Source organism: Bos indicus, chromosome 21 (genome assembly GCF_029378745.1).
Source record: "Bos indicus isolate NIAB-ARS_2022 breed Sahiwal x Tharparkar chromosome 21, NIAB-ARS_B.indTharparkar_mat_pri_1.0, whole genome shotgun sequence".
NCBI classification, from domain to species: Eukaryota; Metazoa; Chordata; class Mammalia; order Artiodactyla; family Bovidae; genus Bos; species Bos indicus.
The window spans coordinates 22,131,888-22,150,601 of NC_091780.1; the positions used below are offsets into that span (position 1 = coordinate 22,131,888).

General features: G+C 41.9%; 1 protein-coding gene across 2 annotated transcripts in view; it reads right to left on the reverse strand.

Annotated features, from left to right (window-relative positions):
- BLM (BLM RecQ like helicase) overlaps positions 1-18,714 on the reverse strand; it is a 92,605-nt gene that overhangs the window by 8,256 nt on the left and 65,635 nt on the right. Inside the window, exons 15-19 of one of the 2 annotated variants that reach the window (XM_019983900.2) lie at positions 18,218-18,413; positions 14,640-14,830; positions 7,854-8,001; positions 1,713-1,912; positions 1,058-1,250 (exon numbers count right to left, since the gene is read on the reverse strand). In XM_019983900.2, the coding sequence (XP_019839459.2) occupies positions 1,058-1,250; positions 1,713-1,912; positions 7,854-8,001; positions 14,640-14,830; positions 18,218-18,413 (928 nt within the window). The remainder of the gene's footprint in view (positions 1-1,057; positions 1,251-1,712; positions 1,913-7,853; positions 8,002-14,639; positions 14,831-18,217; positions 18,414-18,714) is intronic. The other variant, XM_070775159.1, reaches the window with a different exon arrangement.

The window sequence follows — 18,714 nt, forward strand, 5'->3', positions numbered from 1 at the left end:
ACTTCCTGGTATCATTAAGAAAACACCACCATCACATTGGAAGGGGTGATGGGGATTTTGATAAAAGTTTGGGGGATATAGTGGAACATGCTAAAAAGGCTGTATCACTAACGTCCCTGATGACATGAGGGAAAAACAGTGACAGCTGAGTCAAAAAAAAGGTTCAGAAGAGTCAGGCTTTGAATGTGAATTTTTACAAGTAGTTAAATCAACCTACTTTGACTTATGCGTTTTTCCACAGAGGCACAGTTATGTATGTTAAAAATCTAAATTAACTAGAATACAACTCTTTCAATAAAAGTACTGTGTCACAATTTAATTAGCAGAATTTTTTTCTTTCTCAATAGTCCATAAAATAACAACGTGGCATCTTAGAGTTGATGAGATACTATAATGACCTATGGTGGCCAGAGTGGGAATGGGAAAGAGGGAAGGTGGTGATTATGGGTTTTTATAAAGGATAAGCATGGAAGGAAATGTACACTCATCATCAGTCAACTACTGGCCAACTTATTTTCCAGGGACTTTACTACAAGAATTCTGGGTGGAGCTATCTGAAGCCATGGGGATAATTCAGGTCAGCAAGTATTTATCACAAAATACTTAAGACACAGCCATGTGCTAGGTCTGGATTCGGAGAAACATAAAACAAAATCTCTTTTCATAAGGAACTTATGTTTTAGGAATGTGAAGCTAAGGTCCTCACGAAAACAAAACAAAACCGTGTGCACAATTCATTAAAAATAAGGCAGGCAAGTAATGCACACAAAGTAAGAGACACCTGGTATTAGCAATTACAATTATCCATATCTTAACATGGAGCATTAAACCAAAGTATAAGATTAAAATTATATTAATACCATATGTCTGAAGAACAAAGTACTGTGTTTATCTTCAAGAATATATTTTATTTCAAGAATGAGTTTAAAATTGTTTGAGCTTTCAATTCAGAGATGAAAAAGACTGAGATACACTTATGCTCTTGATGAGTTCTTTATCAGGATTAACTTTGGCCCATTCATTTATGCTGTGCAGCAGGAGACACACACATACCAACCTGCGAGCTTCTTGAGAGTGACGGTATTAAAAATATTAAAGTAGTGGACGCCAAAAACTTTCCCCAGAGATTTGCAGACTTCTGTAAGTTCTCCAAGACATTTCTTCACCACCTCTTCCCTCTGAGACACCTTTGCCACTAACGCTTTTTGTTTTTTCACACTGCTGGAATTTTCCGTTTCCATAAAGTCTACCTTTGTGAGAGAAAAACAGAGCACAAGAGTGGGTGTGTGCATACTTGTAGCCAAACAGAGGCTTTATTTAATGCTTAATTACATTTCTTGGGGTCAGGGTAGGGGTATTTCTGTTATGTCAAGTAGATAGTAAGTCTCTTGGGAACAGGGGCTGTCCATTCTCCATCTTCACATTTCCAGTGAGCACAGAAAAGCTTTTTAATAAATGTTTACTTAATGAATATATGATGATCTAATGATCTGATAGCCCATATAATTCATTTTGACAAGTATGACATTACTTGGGCTCAAGTTTAAGATCTCTTTCTAAACTAAGAAGAACAGAATATGTTCATATAGGGCAGTACATGTAAGTTCAATGTCCATCAGCTCATCAGCTTAGGAAAAGACACTTTAACTCACAGTAATATATTTCTATCTACTGTTTGGGAGATAATAAAATCAACATTTAAAAAATCATACCTTTAAATGCCCATTTAGTACGGTTTGTGCTTTACTTCCGAGCATCACATAGGCAATTGCTTGATCATTGGCATTGATATATAAGTCTTCATCCAAAATCCTGTCAAGTATCAGTTTTTTAAAAAGTCTTTCGGCGTTGTGTCTTGAATAAGTAGATCCTTTTCCAAATATTCCTGACTGAATTTTTGCACTCTTACTCCCTGGCAAGAAGGTACAAGAAGTTAGACTAGTAAATATAGGTATATCATAACTGAGGGCTTCCCTGGTGGCTCAGATGGAAAAGAATCTGCCTGCAAGGCAGGAGACCCGAGTTCGATCCCTGGGTTGGGAAGACCCCCTACAGAAGGCAACGGCAACCTACTACAGTATTCTTGCCTGGAGAATTCCATGCACAGGGGAGCCTGGCAGGCTACAGTCCACGGGGTCCCAAAGAGACAGACATGATTGAACAACTTTCCCTTTCACCATAACTGTAACAAAAGAAGCTAAAAAAAGTTATTTATGGGGACTTCCCTGATGGTCCATTGGTTAAGAAGCTGCCTTCCAGTGCAGGGGACATGGGTTCAGTCCCTGCGTGGGGAACTAAGATCCCACATGGCATGGGGCAACGAAGCCCATGAGCCACAATCAAGAGCCTGCAGGCCACGACTAAGACCCAATGCAGCCAAATATATATATATATATATATATATTTAAAAGTCATTTATGGACAGGTCTGGATAAAGGGATAGACAACTCTTCTTCAGGAAAACCTATGGCACAAACAGACACTCATTTCCATCAAGTAAGAATATTTGAGTAGAATTCTAAAATAATTTCATGTACTTCTCTTTATATAACAGGCATTGACCAAACACAGCAACAAAATTCAGTTGGTCATTTTAGGATGCTGCATGTACAGCTTATAAAATTATATGACAGCAAACAAATCAAAGACAAAGTTTATGTCAACTTTAATAGCTTCACATGACTGCTGCTGTATTAGGATAACTATGTATTGTTGATCTGGTTCCAAAAAATTTTTTTGACAATCAACTTTATAAATATCTCTGATCCTGTGATGAAAGTGCTACTCCTTTACAATCAAAGCATTTAAGTCTACACATTCTGTCATCCTCACAGATGAAACCTATATAAACTCCAAAACAAGAGCACAGCATTCCAGGAGGCCATGTACTTCCCTCCTCCCCCAGGGGGCTGACTGAGAGCTCCACAGAAGGCTGGATACTTGGTTTCACATCCCAGCTGCTGTGATGACAAGTGTCTGTTTTTTTTTAAATCATAAGCAGTTATTTTTTTCTTTAATAGCAATCTATTTATGAAGGTTGGAGAAGGAAATGGCAACCCACTCCAGTATTCTTGCCTGGAAAATGCTATGGACAGAGGAGCCTGATGGGCTATAGTTCCGTGGGATCGCAGGAGTCAGACAAGACTTAGCAACTAAACCACCACCACTTAAGAAGGTTGGTGACACTGATTATAATCAGAATTAACAGCTATATTTTGTAAGGCTTTAGCTCTATTGTAAGAGCTCCAAATAGTTATGTTACTGTAAATTTCAGATGGCTTCTGGTCACAGATGCTGAATGATGCAAGTTTTACTTCTTCAAGTGATCTGGACATAAAGGACTACTGCTCTGGTAAAGGCCTTGGTGACGTGGACCCAGTGCTAGTGCTGAGGGTAACTAAGAAAGCTGGATGGAACATAAACAGTTTTCTTAAAAACATACGAGAGCTGATAAGAAACTGAAGTATGTGTCAGAAAAATGTCTGACTTAGCGATCTTTCTAGGACCCTACGTGAAAGCTACAGAGATGCAGATGAAGGTGTACTTAAAAGGCTATTTATCACACATTCTACAGAATGTGAAAACAGAATAGGAAAACAGCGAGTTGGCCAAAAGTCCACTTGGGGTTTTCTGTAAGATGTTACGGAAAACCCCTAACAGACTTTTTCACCAACCCAATATGTCCTACAATAAAGCTATTAAAACATATTTCATCAACCTGATAAAATATAAACTAAAAACTACTTCAAGAGAGTAAAAAAATTTTAAAGTGCTTATATTATTAAATAAAAATGATAGAAATTATACATTCAATATGATAAATATGTAATTGTGAGCAAACGCATTAAAATATTAGTAGTTTTTTTTCTGGAGTTTGTATTTTTCAGTTCTCTACATGTAATAATGTAGAATGATTATGTATCATTCTTATAATAAACTGCTTAACCTACAACCCTTTATGCTCCCAAACTAGAAGGCAAGAATCCAGAAAGGGGGTCCAGCATTAAAAGCTACTTTGTCCTGAGAAATGTGTGGATCCAGAAGCAGCAGCTTAGAAACTGAGCAAACCACCTCCCTTCCCCAGTGGAGGCTATTCGTGGTTTAACTGCTTTAGATTTTAAATTAAAGTAATACATGCACATAGGGAAAAATACAGTACAGGAGGGTTTGTAATTAAAAGCAACATTCCTCTATTGTACCCTTCCCCTCCCTAGTCTCACTCTTTTCCAAGTCAATCGCTTTTTTAAAAATTTCAATTTTTTTTCTGGCTGTGCCATGCAGTATGTAGGATCTCAGTTCCCCAATCCCTGGTCAAACCCCTGCCCCCTGCAATGGAAGCGTGGAGTCTTAACCACTGAACTTCCGGGGAAATCCCAAGGCAATCACTTTTTAAATGGCTTGTTTTCAGCTCTTCTGGTGGTTACCATTCATGGAACCCACACTTCTGCTGTCATTTCAAGCCATCTGTATACTCCCCTTTTATTTTTATCTGTTTATTGGTTTTGCGAAGGCGTTCTCTAGTTGCGGCGAGCAGAGCTACTCTTTGTTGCAGCGCATGGCCTTGTCATTGTGGTGACTTCTCTTGTGGAGCACAGGCTCTAGGTGAACCTACGCCCTAACGGGCCCGAACAGGCTCTAGCGAACATGGGATCGATAGCTGCAACTTGAGGGCTCGAGAGCATAGGTTTAGTTGTGGTGCTTGAGTTAGTTGCTCCACAGCATGTGGAATCTTCTTGGATCGGGGATCAAACTCATGTCCCCTGCATTGCCATGGCAGGTGGATTCTTACCCACTGTACCACCAGGGAAATCCCTATTTTTACTTATTCTACTTGCATTCTTATATCACCAGGATTAACCACTATATCCTGTCCTGTTCTCTAACCACGTTTAAGTCTATAAGTTGACTCTGCTGCTTATCAGCAGTGTTTAGATTAGGACAAGCTTCCTTTCCCTCTCAGAACTCCTGACTCTTGTGCAACTAAGGAGGATGTTCACTGTATCCAGACAGATTATTTTGTACATTTTATCAATTACGCAAAACGGTGTGGCCACTTCCTTCATTTTCTAGTTGACCTCCGCTCTCTTGTATAATCTCTTCCCCGGAGTTTCTAAGTGCCTTTCTCCTTTTGTTGTTGAGAAGTAACATTTGTGGCCTTTTCTGTCATCAAAAAGAAAAAAAAAAAAATTCATTTCTTGTTCTTTCTCTATATTGCATGGGACTTATTTTTCCGACTTTCTGTTAACAATTTCTACAGACTGCTTCAGGACGATCCCCTGGAGAAGGGCATGGCAACCCACTCCAGTATTCTTGCCTGGAGAATCCCATGGACAGAGGAACCTGGAGGGCTACAGTCCACAGAGTTGCAAAGAGCTGGACACAACTGACTGACTGAGCATGCATGTAAAGACTGCTTACTGTGACTCTGGGATTTCTTCTCCCTGGACCCATGGGTCTGTTCCTGTTTATGGTATAGATCACATCATATTCTTTGCCTACAAGTCTCCAGGGTTGCTGGTATTAATATGATGTCCTTTGGTTTTGGTTGTCTTTTTCTTTCCAAAGCTTTTGGGAGTATCTTTGAAGGGGTTCAGAATATGCCACAATGGCATCAAAACTATTCTGAGCAGAAGGTATCTGAGCTCCTGAAATCTATCTGCCAAAAAGCAGACACTCCCCAAAGAACTCAATTGTCTTAAATCCTAGCCCCCGCCCCAGCCCCGGAGCAACCAGAAGACTGACTCACATCATCGGAGATGAGAACTTTCCATACAACACCCAGACACTGTTACAAAAATGACCACGTGTTCCCCTCCCCTCCCCCGCCATCTTTCTCCTAAGGGCCCTATGATCCCCCCCCTCCACATCATTTGTTTCCTCCTAACCCTTCCTGCCTCTCCTTCCCCTTTAAAATGGTAGCTAAGCCTCAGATTCTAATGGCTCCTTTGAGTCACATTTTCCATGAATTCCCATTACATATCTGATTAAATCTGTCCTTTCTCTTGCTAATCTGCCTCCCCTAACTACAAGAGAAAAGGCTTTTCCTCCCTAACATGGCTTTACTCTTGGTATTCTTAAACCTCATCTTATAAAGCATTTATTTGGCATTAAGCAGGCTTTTTTTTTTTTTAATTTAAATTTTGGCACACCACACAGCTTGCGGGACCTCAGTTCCCTGACCAGGGATTGAACCCAGGCCATGGAAGTGAAAGTGCCGAATCCTAACCACTAGGGAACTCCCCCAGTGGGCAATTAAGGTTTTTTTCTTTTTCGGAGAAATTTCCTTTTATTGTTGGTTTATTTCCTATTTCAAAATTCTGTCAGATTTTACATTTCCTAAGAATTGATCTGTATTTTCTCTCTCACATTTTCCATATATTTTTGCTGAGGTCTTCAGAAAATTTTCTTGATGTTATCTTCCAGCCTTTCTACTAAATTTACTTTGTTAATCATTTAAAAATTTTAAAAGCTCTTTCTCCATCTTTGTTTCTTTTCCATACAAGTGAAAGTTGTTTAGTCATGTCTGACTGTGACCCCATGGACTGCAGCCCAACAGGTTCCTCTGTCCATGGAATTCTCCAGGTAAGAATACTGGGGTGGGTTGCCATGCTCTCCTCCACAGGATCTTCCCAACCCAGGGACTGAACCCATGTCTCCTGCATTGCAGGTGGATTCTTTACCATCCAAGACACCGTAACATTCTATTATTGTTTGTCTTTGTGAAGATACTAATGAAGAGTTCCCCTTCCTGTCTCCCCAGAAGTACTGCCTACTTTCTAAATTACCTCTATCCCCAGGATCAAATATGTTACTTCTTTGGCCTTTCTCTCATTTTTCTTTGTGGCACGCAAACTCTTAGTTAGGGCAGTGGGCTCTAGTTCCCTGACCGGGGATCGAACCCGGATTCCCTGCACTGGGAGCACAGAGTCTTAGCCACTGGACCACCAGGGAAGTCTCTGGTCTTTTCTTGATCGTCTATTTATATTTACTCTTCAGGGACCAGATTAAACTTTTTAAGTGGATTTCTTATTATTTTGTATCAATGTCTGTTTCCCCCCAAATTTCTCCCTTAAAATGTAATGTCCAGTTATCAGGTTTGTTTTAGGGTAAATGCGCTGGTAGCCCCCAACTTGGCTGTCTTTCTGCTCCTCAAGCAGTTTGTTTATCTTTGTTCTAGAACGAGTTGCAGGCTGGTACTCCATGCAGTTCTTCTGTGAGCAGACTTTCTTCCAATTGTCCCTTCCTATTTGGAGCTCCCCTGCTTTCACTTCTACCCCTAGGTCTCTATGACTCCAGGTTCGGGGCCTGGGGACAATGGCGTTCCGCCTGGTTGACAGTCCCTTGGCTGTAACTTTCTCCTACATTTATTTGCTCTGTGATTTATTGAATTTCATTCCATTCATCAATATGCTTTCATCCATTTTGTAAAAGATTTTTAAAACTTCTAATCCGATGATGGTCTCTTCCTGGTTCTTTATGCTGTTATGGATTGAATCCTCCTTCTATTTCCTTGCTACTATTTTAAAAGGGCCTCAAGGAAGAAAAAAGAAGACAGATACTTAATGCTCAAGCTGCCGTCCCAAACTAGAAGCTCACTCACTCAGATGAAACTCCGTGAGCTTTCTTTTTTTTTCATTTGTGAAAACTGATTTTAGTGACTTATATAAATTCTATAAAAATAACTGTTATAATGCATAAAATGGCTTTTCCTTTATTACTCTAAAAGGTTTTTATTCTAAAGCCCTTAAATTCTTTAAGAAAGCGACAATAGAGGTGTTTCTATGTAGCTGTAATGACTTCTTTAATGTTCAAATTTAATTGATGTAATTCAAACGATAAAACAGCTGACTTACCCAAGAAAATGTCAACCAGCATGTTCATAGTGAACCTCCCAGAAGGACCTATATGCTTTATATTTCTTGTTCCCTGAGATGAACTGTGTTCTTGAACAAATCTTACAATATTTTTCACATCTTCAGTCACATCTTTTGTCTTAAAATCCTATGAATAAAAAGAGATTACCTTTTTATATTTATTAGCTTTTACTGTTATCTTTATAATTAAGATAACAATACCTAGATTGCTAGGGTTTAATACTAACTGAAACAGTCCCACAACACGCCATTCCCACACTAAAACCAAGAGCAAAAACTAAGGAAGTTGCAAATGTCCTTCTTTTCTAAGTTTTTATATTAATCTTGTGTCTAGAACAACTAGCAGTCTGCTCTATTTCATTAGTTTCACAGACTGTTACCGGAGAGCACTCTGTGGGTAGAAACATTTTTTTCCCCCAAAATCCTTCATATTTTCTCTGTCACTTACTGTATGGTGACCTCTGGAATGAAAAACACTGTCTAACCATGCAAATGTATGAGTTCTGATGTCCTTTGGGTCTTTGGTGCCACAGTCAATCCTTTTTGTTATTTCCAGTCAGTTTCCTTTATCATAGCCCTCAGTTCAGTTCAGTTGCTCAGTCGTGTCCGACTCTTTGCGACCCCACGAATCGCAGCACAACAGGCCTCCCTGTCCATCACCAACTCCCGGAGTTCACCCAAATTCTTCTCCATCGAGTCGGTGAGGCCATCCAGCCATCTCATCCTCTGTTGTCCCCTTCTCCTCCTGCCCCTAATCCCTCCCAGCATCAGGGTCTTTTCCAATGAGTCAACTCTTTGCATGAGGTGGCCAAAGTACTGGAGTTTCAACTTTAGCATCATTCCTTCCAAAGAAATCCGAGGGCTGATCTCCTTTAGAATGGACTGGTTGGATCTCCTTGCAGTCCAAGGGACTCTCAAGAGTCTTCTCCAACACCACAGTTCAGAAGCATCAATTCTTTGGCACTCAGCTTTCTTCACAGTCCAACTCTCACACTCATACATGACCACTGGAAAAACCATAGCCTTGACTAGACAGACATTTGTTGGCAAAGTAATGTCTCTGCTTTTCAATATGCTATCTAGGTTGGTCGTAACTTTCCTTCCAAGGAGTAAGCGTCTTTTAATTTCATGGCTGCAATCACCATCTGCAGTGATTTTGGAGCCCCAAAACATAAAGTCAGCCACTGTTTCCCCATCTATTTGCCATGAAGTGATGGGACCGGATGTCATGATCTTCGTTTTCTGAATGTTGAGCTTTAAGCCAACTTTTTCACTCTCCACTTTCACTTTCATCAAGAGGCTTTTTAGTTCCTCTTCACTTTCTGCCATAAGGGTGGTATCATCTGCATATCTGAGGTGATTGATATTTCTCCTGGCAATCTTGATTCCAGCTTGTGCTTCTTCCAGCCCAGCGTTTCTCATGATGTACTCTGCATAGAAGTTAAATAAGCAGGGTGACAATATATAGCCTTGATGTATTCCTTTTCCTATTTGGAACCAGTCTGTTGTTCCATGTCCAGTTCTAACTGTTGCTTCCTGACCTGCATATAGGTTTCTCAAGAGGCAGGTCAGGTGATCTGGTATTCCCATCTCTTTCAGAATTTTCCACAGTTTCTTGTGATCTACATAGTCAAAGGCTTTTTGGCATAGTCAATAAAGCAGAAATAGATGTTTTTCTGGAACTCTCTTGCTTTTTCCATGATCCAGCGGATGTTGGCAATTTGATCGCTGGTTCCTCTGCCTTTAGCCCTCAGGTGTCTCCAAACTCTGCCAACCATTTTTTTCCTTTGCTCTTTGAATTTTATTTTATTTTCTTTTTTGGCTCTGCTGTGTCTTCATTGTGGGTTTTCTCTAGTTGTGCTTGGTGAGGGGGTGGCTCCTCTTCATTGCAGCGTGCTGGCTTCTCATCGCAGTGGCTGCTCTTGTCGCAGAGCACAGGCTCTAGGCGTGTGGGCTTTGGTAGTTGCAGCACAAGGGTTCAGTGTCTGTGGAGCACGGGCTTAGCTGATCTGCAGCATGTGGGGTCTTCTTGGACCAGGGACTGAACTCGAGTCTCCTGCACTGGCAGGTGGACTCAGCCACTGGACCACCAGGGAAGTCCCTCTGCCTTCCTCTTGGAAGTCCCCATTACTATGTGATGCTTTACTATCATCACATCACAGGATTGCTGAGCACCTGCAGTTCTCAGAAGTGGCATCGTGCTTCTGTATATGAGTCCCTCTACCTGCTAATCCCTGCTCAACCCCCACAGTCCTGAAGACAGGTGGGTTTTTCATCCTATACTAACAACTGGTAGTTATTCTGAGGCTCTACCTGGCATTGTCACGAGAGAGTGCCCCCATTGCTCTCTCCAACCTGACTCCTGTCTTAATTCTTGGTGACTTAGTACACAGAAATGATTCTCCCACATGTTGGCCTTGGGCAACTTGATCTCCTGTGCTCTAGTGATCCCATTCTCCACAAATGTGGCCACTCACTCTAATGGTCACGCCCACTACCTTAGTCTTACTAATATCAGCAACACTCTGTTCTCTGACCATCACCTCCTACCTTTCAAAATCAGGCCAGCTAGTATGCTGACTCCAACAATCCTCTGGGACTGCCTAGCCATTGACCCACCCTCTTAGATGTTCTCTAAGTACTAAGATATTCAGTTGATATCCCAGAGCCAATCTCTCGCTTTTTAAAAAAAATTGTAACACCACCTTTCACAGAACAGCTTCAACTCCCTTGCCCTTATGTCTCCTAGTTTGACAAACACATTACATCCCATTCTCCACCACTTCATGCCTGTATCTTTGTAGCTACACCTGGCTGGAGAAACACTTGGACAACTGAGCTGTTTTCACTTTCGACTTCATGGCTTCACTGACTTGATGGACATGAGTCTGAGCAAGCTCCAGGAGCTGGTGATGGACAGGGAAGCCAGGCGTGCTGCAGTCCATGGGGTCTCAAAGAGTCAGACACGACTGCTGAACAGAACTGACTTTCACTTTCAACACAGGGCCACAGATCTCAAGTGCACCCTTTGGTGATCATGACAGGTGTGTGGTCTATCTTCCTCCATTCTCTTAGAATAGGAGTCAGCAAATTATGGCCCATGCGCTATACACCTGCTTTTGTAAATCAAATTTTATCAAAATACGACCACGGAAAATCGATGTATTTATTGTGCTTTATGTCCCCCTTTGGGCTAAAATGGCAGAGTTGAGTAGCTGGGACAGAGACTGCCCACAAAGCCTGGAATGTCTGCTCTCTGGCCCTGTAAGGTAAGCCTGTGGACTCCTGTCTGATTTCACACTCTTGCTTCCTGCACACACCTTGCTTCCTACTTTGCTGAGAACAGTGAATCGATGAGAAGCAACTTTCGCAAACTCCCTCCACTACATCTGTCACCAGCGCCTCTCCCACATTTTCTCTCCTCCTTCCTGTTATTACAGATGAACTATCCAGGCTACTGTCTGAACCCATCTTGGTGCCCTCGACGAGCTCCCAGCCCCCCTCGCCACCCCAGGGACCCTGCTGCAGCACATCTTCCTGTCCTCACACATCAGTTTCCATCCTCTGTAGGTGTGTTCCTTTCAGCACACAACTACAGCATTTCTCCTATCTTTTCTTGACTCCAGCTCTCCTGGCAGATATTGTTTCTCTGTTCATCCCTGAAACAAAACTTGAAAGAATTTTCCATAAGCACACTGCCTCCAGCTTTGCCCCTCTCCACTGTAACTGGTCATGTCCAGGTCCCGTATTTCTGTAGGGCTACGTTCGTGGGGACGTCTTGGTCCTTATGATATGGGGTTGGCAGCAGTGTATGACCAGGCAGCACTCCCTTTTCCCTGAAGCTCTTCCACACTTAGCTGCCTTGCTCTTCTTCCTACCTCACTTGTTCTCTTTCCTGGGCTCCTTTCCTAATTCTCCCTCTTCTCCTCAGGCTTTTGAAGCACCAGGGCTCGGTCTTTCATTTTCTTTTCTTCCATGTAAACAGAAACCACTGAAGGTTTCACCTGCTTTTATGACTTTCAATTCAACCCCCGGGCCAAGCACTTCCAGCTATGGTATCACCAGCCTCCTTCCAGAATTCCTGAATCTAAGATAAGAGTGTCTAACTCACTGTGCCCCAGGCCGAACTCCTGATCTTCCCTGCCAATAGGTCTCCTCTGCTGAGGGTTGTTCTACTTGGCCAGTCTCTCCGCCCTCCAGATAATGCTATGGCTGGCTGTTACCTTTCCCCTGACTAACTCTTAGCCCAGGGCAGGCTTGTGAGTTCCCTTGCTATCTCTCAAACATACAGGCACATCCCCACCTCAGGGCCTTTTGTCTTGGCTTCTGCCAAGAATACCCATATTTGAGAGCTGCTCAGCTAAACTCCCTTCAAGTTTTTGCTGAGGTCTCATCACATCAGCAAGAGAGTTCCAGAAAAACATCTATTTCTGCTTTATTGACTATGCCAAAGCCTTTGACTGTGTGGGTCACAATACACTGTGGAAAATTCTGAAAGAGATGGGAATACCAGACCACCTGACCTGCCTCTTGAGAAACCTATATGCAGGTCAGGAAGCAACAGTTAGAACTGGACATGGAACAACAGACTGGTTCCAAATAGGAAAAGGAGTACGTCAAGGCTGTATATTGTCACCCTGCTTATTTAACTTATATTCAGAGTACATCATGAGAAACGCTGGGCTGGAAGAAGTACAAGCTGGAATCAAGATTGGAGAAATATCAATCACCTCAGATATGCAGATGACACCACCCTTATGGCAGAAAGCGAAGAGGAACTCAAAAGCCTCTTGATGAAAGTGAAAGAGGAGAGTGAAAAAGTTGGCTTAAAGCTCAACATTCAGAAAACGAAGATCATGGCATCTGGTCCCATCACTTCATGGGAAATAGATGGGGAAACAGTGGAAACAGTATCAGACTTTGTTTTTTTGGGCTCCAAAATCACTGCAGATGGTGATTCCAGCCATGAAATTAAAAGATGCTTACTCCTTGGAAGGAAAGTTATGACCAACCTAGATAGCATATTGAAAAGCAGAGACATTACTTTGCCAATAAAGGTCCATCTAGTCAAGGCTATGGTTTTTCCTATGGTCATGTATGGATGTGAGAGTTGGACTGTGAAGAAGGCTGAGCGCCGAAGAACTGATGCTTCTGAACTGTGGTCTTGGAGAAGACTCTTGAGAGTCCCTTGGACTGCAAGGAGATCCAACCAGTCCATTCTGAAGGAGTTCAGCCCTGGGATTTCTTTGGAAGGACTGGTGCTAAAGCTGAAGCTCCAGTACTTTGGCCACCTCATGCAAAGAGTTGACTCACTGGAAAAGACTTGATGCTGGGAGGGATTGCGGGCAGGAGGAGAAGGGGACGACAGAGGATGAGATGGCTGGATGGCATCACCGACTCGATGGACGTGAGTTTGAGTGAACTCTGGGAGATGGTGATGGACAGGGAGGCCTGTTGTGCTGCGATTCATGGGGTCGCAAACAGTCGGACATGACTGAGGTACTGAATTGAACATCATTGTAATAGGACTTCCTAGGGCCACTGCCTCCTAAATCTCATTTATCATTCCTGACTCCTTATACTGCTGTACTTTTCACCAAGGCTCTTCCCTCTTCAAAAGACCCTGATGTTGGGAAAGATGGAGAGCAGGAGGAGAAGAGGGCGACAGAGGATGAAATGGTTGGATGGCACAATCAACTCAATGGACATGAGTTTGAACAAACTTCAGGAGATGGTGAAGGACAGGGAAACTTGGCATGCTGCAGTTCATGGGGTCTCAAAGAGTCAGACATGACTGAGCGACTGAACAGCAACAATTTCCCTCTTCACATGTACTTATAACGTATGTTGTCTTTATTCAGCCTTCCTCTGCTTGAAAGTGAGCTCCACAAGAGTTAGGGATCTTCATATGTTGCTCGGTGATATATCCCAAACTCCTAGAACAGTGTCTATCACAGAGCAGGCACTCAACAAATATTTGTTGAATGAGTGAACAGATTAGGAACATCTACAGAGTGGGGCGCGATGGGTGGAGATGGCTGGGAATCCACAGAGACAGAGTAAATTGCTGTCTGCTCGGCTAGTGCTGCCTATCTGTAACTGGATTTATAACACAGTATCACAATGATATGAATACAAACATGTCTTTCTCTCCTGTCTGTGAATCCCTAGCACCTTGCACAGACATTTCAAGTAATACATAAAACAAGAAAATGCTCCATAAACTGTGAAGTAGAGAAGACAAGGATTGAATTTAACCACCTCCCAAGGTTGTTTTTACGAAAATTGATAGCAAACTCATCTTGAAGCTATTGCCATTATTCTTTATAGTTTAAAACCAATTTACAGAGTAATCTAATTGATCTGAATTCAAACATATAAGTATACTAGTTATAACCCTTTTGAGAATGGGATGCTTAAATGTAACTACAATTGAATGGAAATTATTCTAGCTGCCCATATTGGATCTTTTTGGAAATTTATAGATTAACGACATTTCTAAAGTATCCTATAATTGCTGAAACAGGTACAGTATATATTTTTTAAACAGGCTTCGAATTCTAAGGGTATGTCACAGAATTATTATCAAAATGTTTCTATTTCCAATTAACATGGGGAGGAAGCCACTGTTCCCTTGTTAAACTCCTTAGGGCCGACTTGATTGCAGTCTAACCTATATCTAACTATTCTAAATTAAGAGAAGAAAAAAAAAAAAAATCTTGGCAATTTCCTTATTACAAAGAATTTAAAACCTGCTTATTTTACCTTTGTTTTATAGCAGTTATCACATGAAACATCTGGGTATTTCTTACAAAAATGAGGATTAAATTCATTTTCGCCAAAGTAAGCCAAAAGCTGTATTCTCCTACATTCTGTTATATTTTCACAGTAATGTACCATGCTATACAAATTATTGAAGTGGGTCTCTCGTGTATGACGGTTTCCATCTTTTTCCACTAAAAGAGATGAAGAACATAGTAAAACATACTTATTAAAGTAGAAACGTTGAATATATCACAGAAGTATTTCAAACAGATTCCTATAATTCTAAATATTTATATTATAATTAACTGAATGTTTATGTTCATCTCCAAGATTTATCTCAAGAGAAGACTCTTGAAGGTTCCTTGGACAGCAAGATCAAACCAGTCAATCCTAAAGGAAATCAACTCTGAATATTCATTGGAAGTACTGATGCTGAAGCTGAAGCTCCAATACTTTGGCTACCTGATGCTAAAAGCCAACTCATTAGAAAAGACCCTGATGCAGGGAAACACTGAAAGCAGGAGAAGGGGATGACAGAGGACAAGATGGTTGGGTGGCATCACTGACTCACTGGACATGAGTTTGAGCAAACTCTGGGAGATGGTGAAGGACAGGGAACCCTGGCATGCTGCAGTCCAGGGGGCTGAAAAGAGTCAAACACAACTGAGGGACTGAACAACAACAACCAAGAATTTAGTTTTATGGGAATAAACACAGGTTGTCAGGAGTAGCTGAAAACATTTTGCATATCTTCATTATTCCTAATGATAACTATCTCAACTATATTTACTACATTTATCAAGACAAGCATGAACTAAACCTAGCATCCAGAGTGAGCAGAGACGGGCCGTGGCAGTGGGCTGTGCATCTTCTGGAGTATTTGGGACCAAAGTGGTGAAGCCATTGGTTCTGAAACTGTGTGCGAAGGACCTCCTGGGCCAGGGTGGGTGCTGCAATGAATGCACACGGCTGCTGGTCGGTATTTTAAATTTAAGCGAAACACAGCAACACCTAACACATGTTGAACTCCACATACACAACTTGATTGAGCTAGTTCACAATGAGCTTGTTGTTTAGTCACTAAGTTGTGTCCAACTCTCGTGACCATACAGACTGTAGTCCGTCAGGCTCCTCTGTCCATAGATTTCCCAGACAAGAATACTGGAGTGGGTTGCCATTTCCTTCTCCAGAGGCTCTTTCTGATCCAGAGATTGAATCTGCCTCTCCTACACTGGCATGTGGGTTCTTTACCACTAAGCCACCAGGGAAGCCCTCATGATGTGCTACTTTTCTTCTGATGACATTGTTATTGTTTTTTATTTAATTTTTTTTTGTTTTCCTGCCCGTGCCAGGCAGCATGCGGCATCTTAGTCCCCTGACCAGGGATCGAACTCTCACCTCCTGCATTGGAAGCGTAGAGTCTTAGCTACTGGACCACCAAGGAAGTCCCTCTAAATGCCACTGTGAAGTTAAAATTTTGGCAGTTGCTATCATGAACACAATTCAGCTCAGTTCAGTTCAGTCACTCAGTTGTGTCCGACTCTTTGCGACCCCATGAACTGCAGCACGCCAGGCCTCCCTGTCCATCACCAACTCCCGGAGTTCACCCAAACCCATGTCCATTGAGTCAGTGACGCCATCCAACCATCTCATCCTCTGTCATCCCCTCTCCTTCTGCCCTCAATCTTTCCCAGCATCAGGGTCTTTTCAAATGTCTTTACCTCCAAAAAAATCAACCTGAAACAGGAAATGAGGGTGGTAGCGTGTACTCTGATTCCAAGGTTTGAGAACAACATGTTCATAATTTTCATTCATAAGCAACTGTGGTTCGTTAAAAAGGAAATTAAAAAAAATTTTTTTTTCTGCTTTATGAGTATTATTTTTTTCAGATGGCTTCTAAGTATTTAGGGTTTAAATACTTACTAAATTATTTGGACCTAACTTAATATAGGTTCTTTTCAAAAACACACTAAGTTTAAAAGTTTCACTTTTTTGGACACGCTAAGTTTAAAAGTTGCATTTTTTCACTGAGAATGATCTTGGTATAGTGCAAGGGAGGTGAATCTTGGATTCAGATGAACCTGGATTCCACCAGGGCTCTGCCACTTATCTAGCTCTGTATTTCGAGGAAATTCTTCTGTAAAATGAGAAGAGTAAGAGTAGTGTCTCTTAGGGATCTTGTGAACATTAAGTGATGTACGTAAAGCATTCCAGACAGTGGCATACAGTAAGTAAGTGCTAAGGAAACATTATCATTACCATGACAACTCCCCCTGCTACCGCTGCTGCTGCTATTGGGAGCAAGTTATAAAACTTTTCTGAAGTTCACTTTTCTCTTGGGACTGACTCTATCTCTAAAGCCAGTGGCTGGGAATTCCCTGGCGGTCCAATGGTTAGGACCCTGCCCTTGCTACCGGTTACGAGCAAAACAGGTCAACATTATCTGGCACAGAACTTGGTAAGCGTCATTTCACGCACTCAGTATCTTTGCCAGAGTTCCTTCAAAAGTGGTCTCAAAACAGGCAAGTTTACTTATCTATTAAAAGGGAACTGGTTCAATAAACAAGGAATATGATTCTATAGAATTCTATATAGTCAAGCTATGTGTACTTGTTGGAATCATAGTCACACCCTGGTGTTGACTAGAAAAAAATCTGGTCAATATACATATATATTTAAAAAAGCACATTTATATAATAACTGTATGTAAATAGAGTAGGCTTCCCTGGTGGCTCAGAGGGTAAGGAAGGCATCTGCCTGCAATACGGGAGACCTGGGTTTGATTCCTGAGTCGGGAAGATCACCTGGAGAAGGAAACGGCAACCCACTCCAGTACCCTTGCCTGGAAAATGCATGGACGGAGGAGCCTGGTAGGCTACAGTCCATGGGGTCACAAAGAGTCGCACATGACTGAGCAACTTGACTTTCTTTCACTACATATATAGAGTATAACCTTTAAATCACTGTGTTGTACACCTGAATGACTCAACAATACTTCAGCGGGGTGGGGGTGGGGGGGGACGACACACATAATAGCATTTATACTGTGAAATACCTGCATTTGGGAACGTAAATATCAAATATAAAATACTGCCCCAAATTTAAAGCAATCACACCCCAATTTTTAAAAAATTATTAAAAATAAAAAGATACTGTTTAACTCCAATGTGGAAGTCAAGAGATGGGATATGAGAGGCTCTATAGGGAGTTTATTTCCTAACCTGGATGGGGGTACACGATAGCTTATTAGTTTTTCCATTTTACTTTTTTGCATGTCTGAAATATACATTATATACAAGGATCCAGGCAGAAAATGGGCCTAGAAGGATACAAAGGAAATTAGTAACTGGAGTTATTTCTTAGGATTGGACTGTATACAAGGCCTGGTTTGGAAATTTTCTAGTCTTCAACATGTTGAACAACATCTTTATCATACAGATGACCTAAAATAAAACTTCCATATCTACATAAGCATCTCTATTTTAAGAACACTGGACCAAAAGCACCATGACTGCAGGGGTGGACGACAGTCATGGGACTGAGCGGGACAGCACAGTCCCCCAGGGAGCCGAGCTTACTCAGGATAAGCCTCTTCAGCCGGGTCACGTCGTGGTAGGTGTAGAAGAGTATGCAGTGAGAGATCTCCCCGTCCCTTCCGGCTCGGCCAGACTCCTGGTAGTAACCCTCCACGGACTTCGGGAGGGAGGCGTGGATCACAAAGCGCACGTCCGGTTTGTCGATGCCCATTCCAAAGGCGATTGTCGCGCAGATGACCTGCCATACAAGCGAAAGCCAGTGAGGCTCTTAATGCATCTGAAGGAACATTTTAATAATAGATGCTTTGAAAACCTTCATCCTCTATTTTACTTAATTTTTTAAAAAGTAATTTTGTTATTTATTTTTGGCTGCCCTGGGTCTTCATGGCTATGCTTGGGCTTTTTCTAGTTGCTGCTCTTGGGCTCTAGAATGCGGGCTCAGTAGTTATGGCACACGGGCTCAGTAGGTGCGCAGGGGCTTAGCTGCCCCATAGAATCTTCCCAGATTAGGGATCAAACCCGTGTCCCTTGCATTGGCA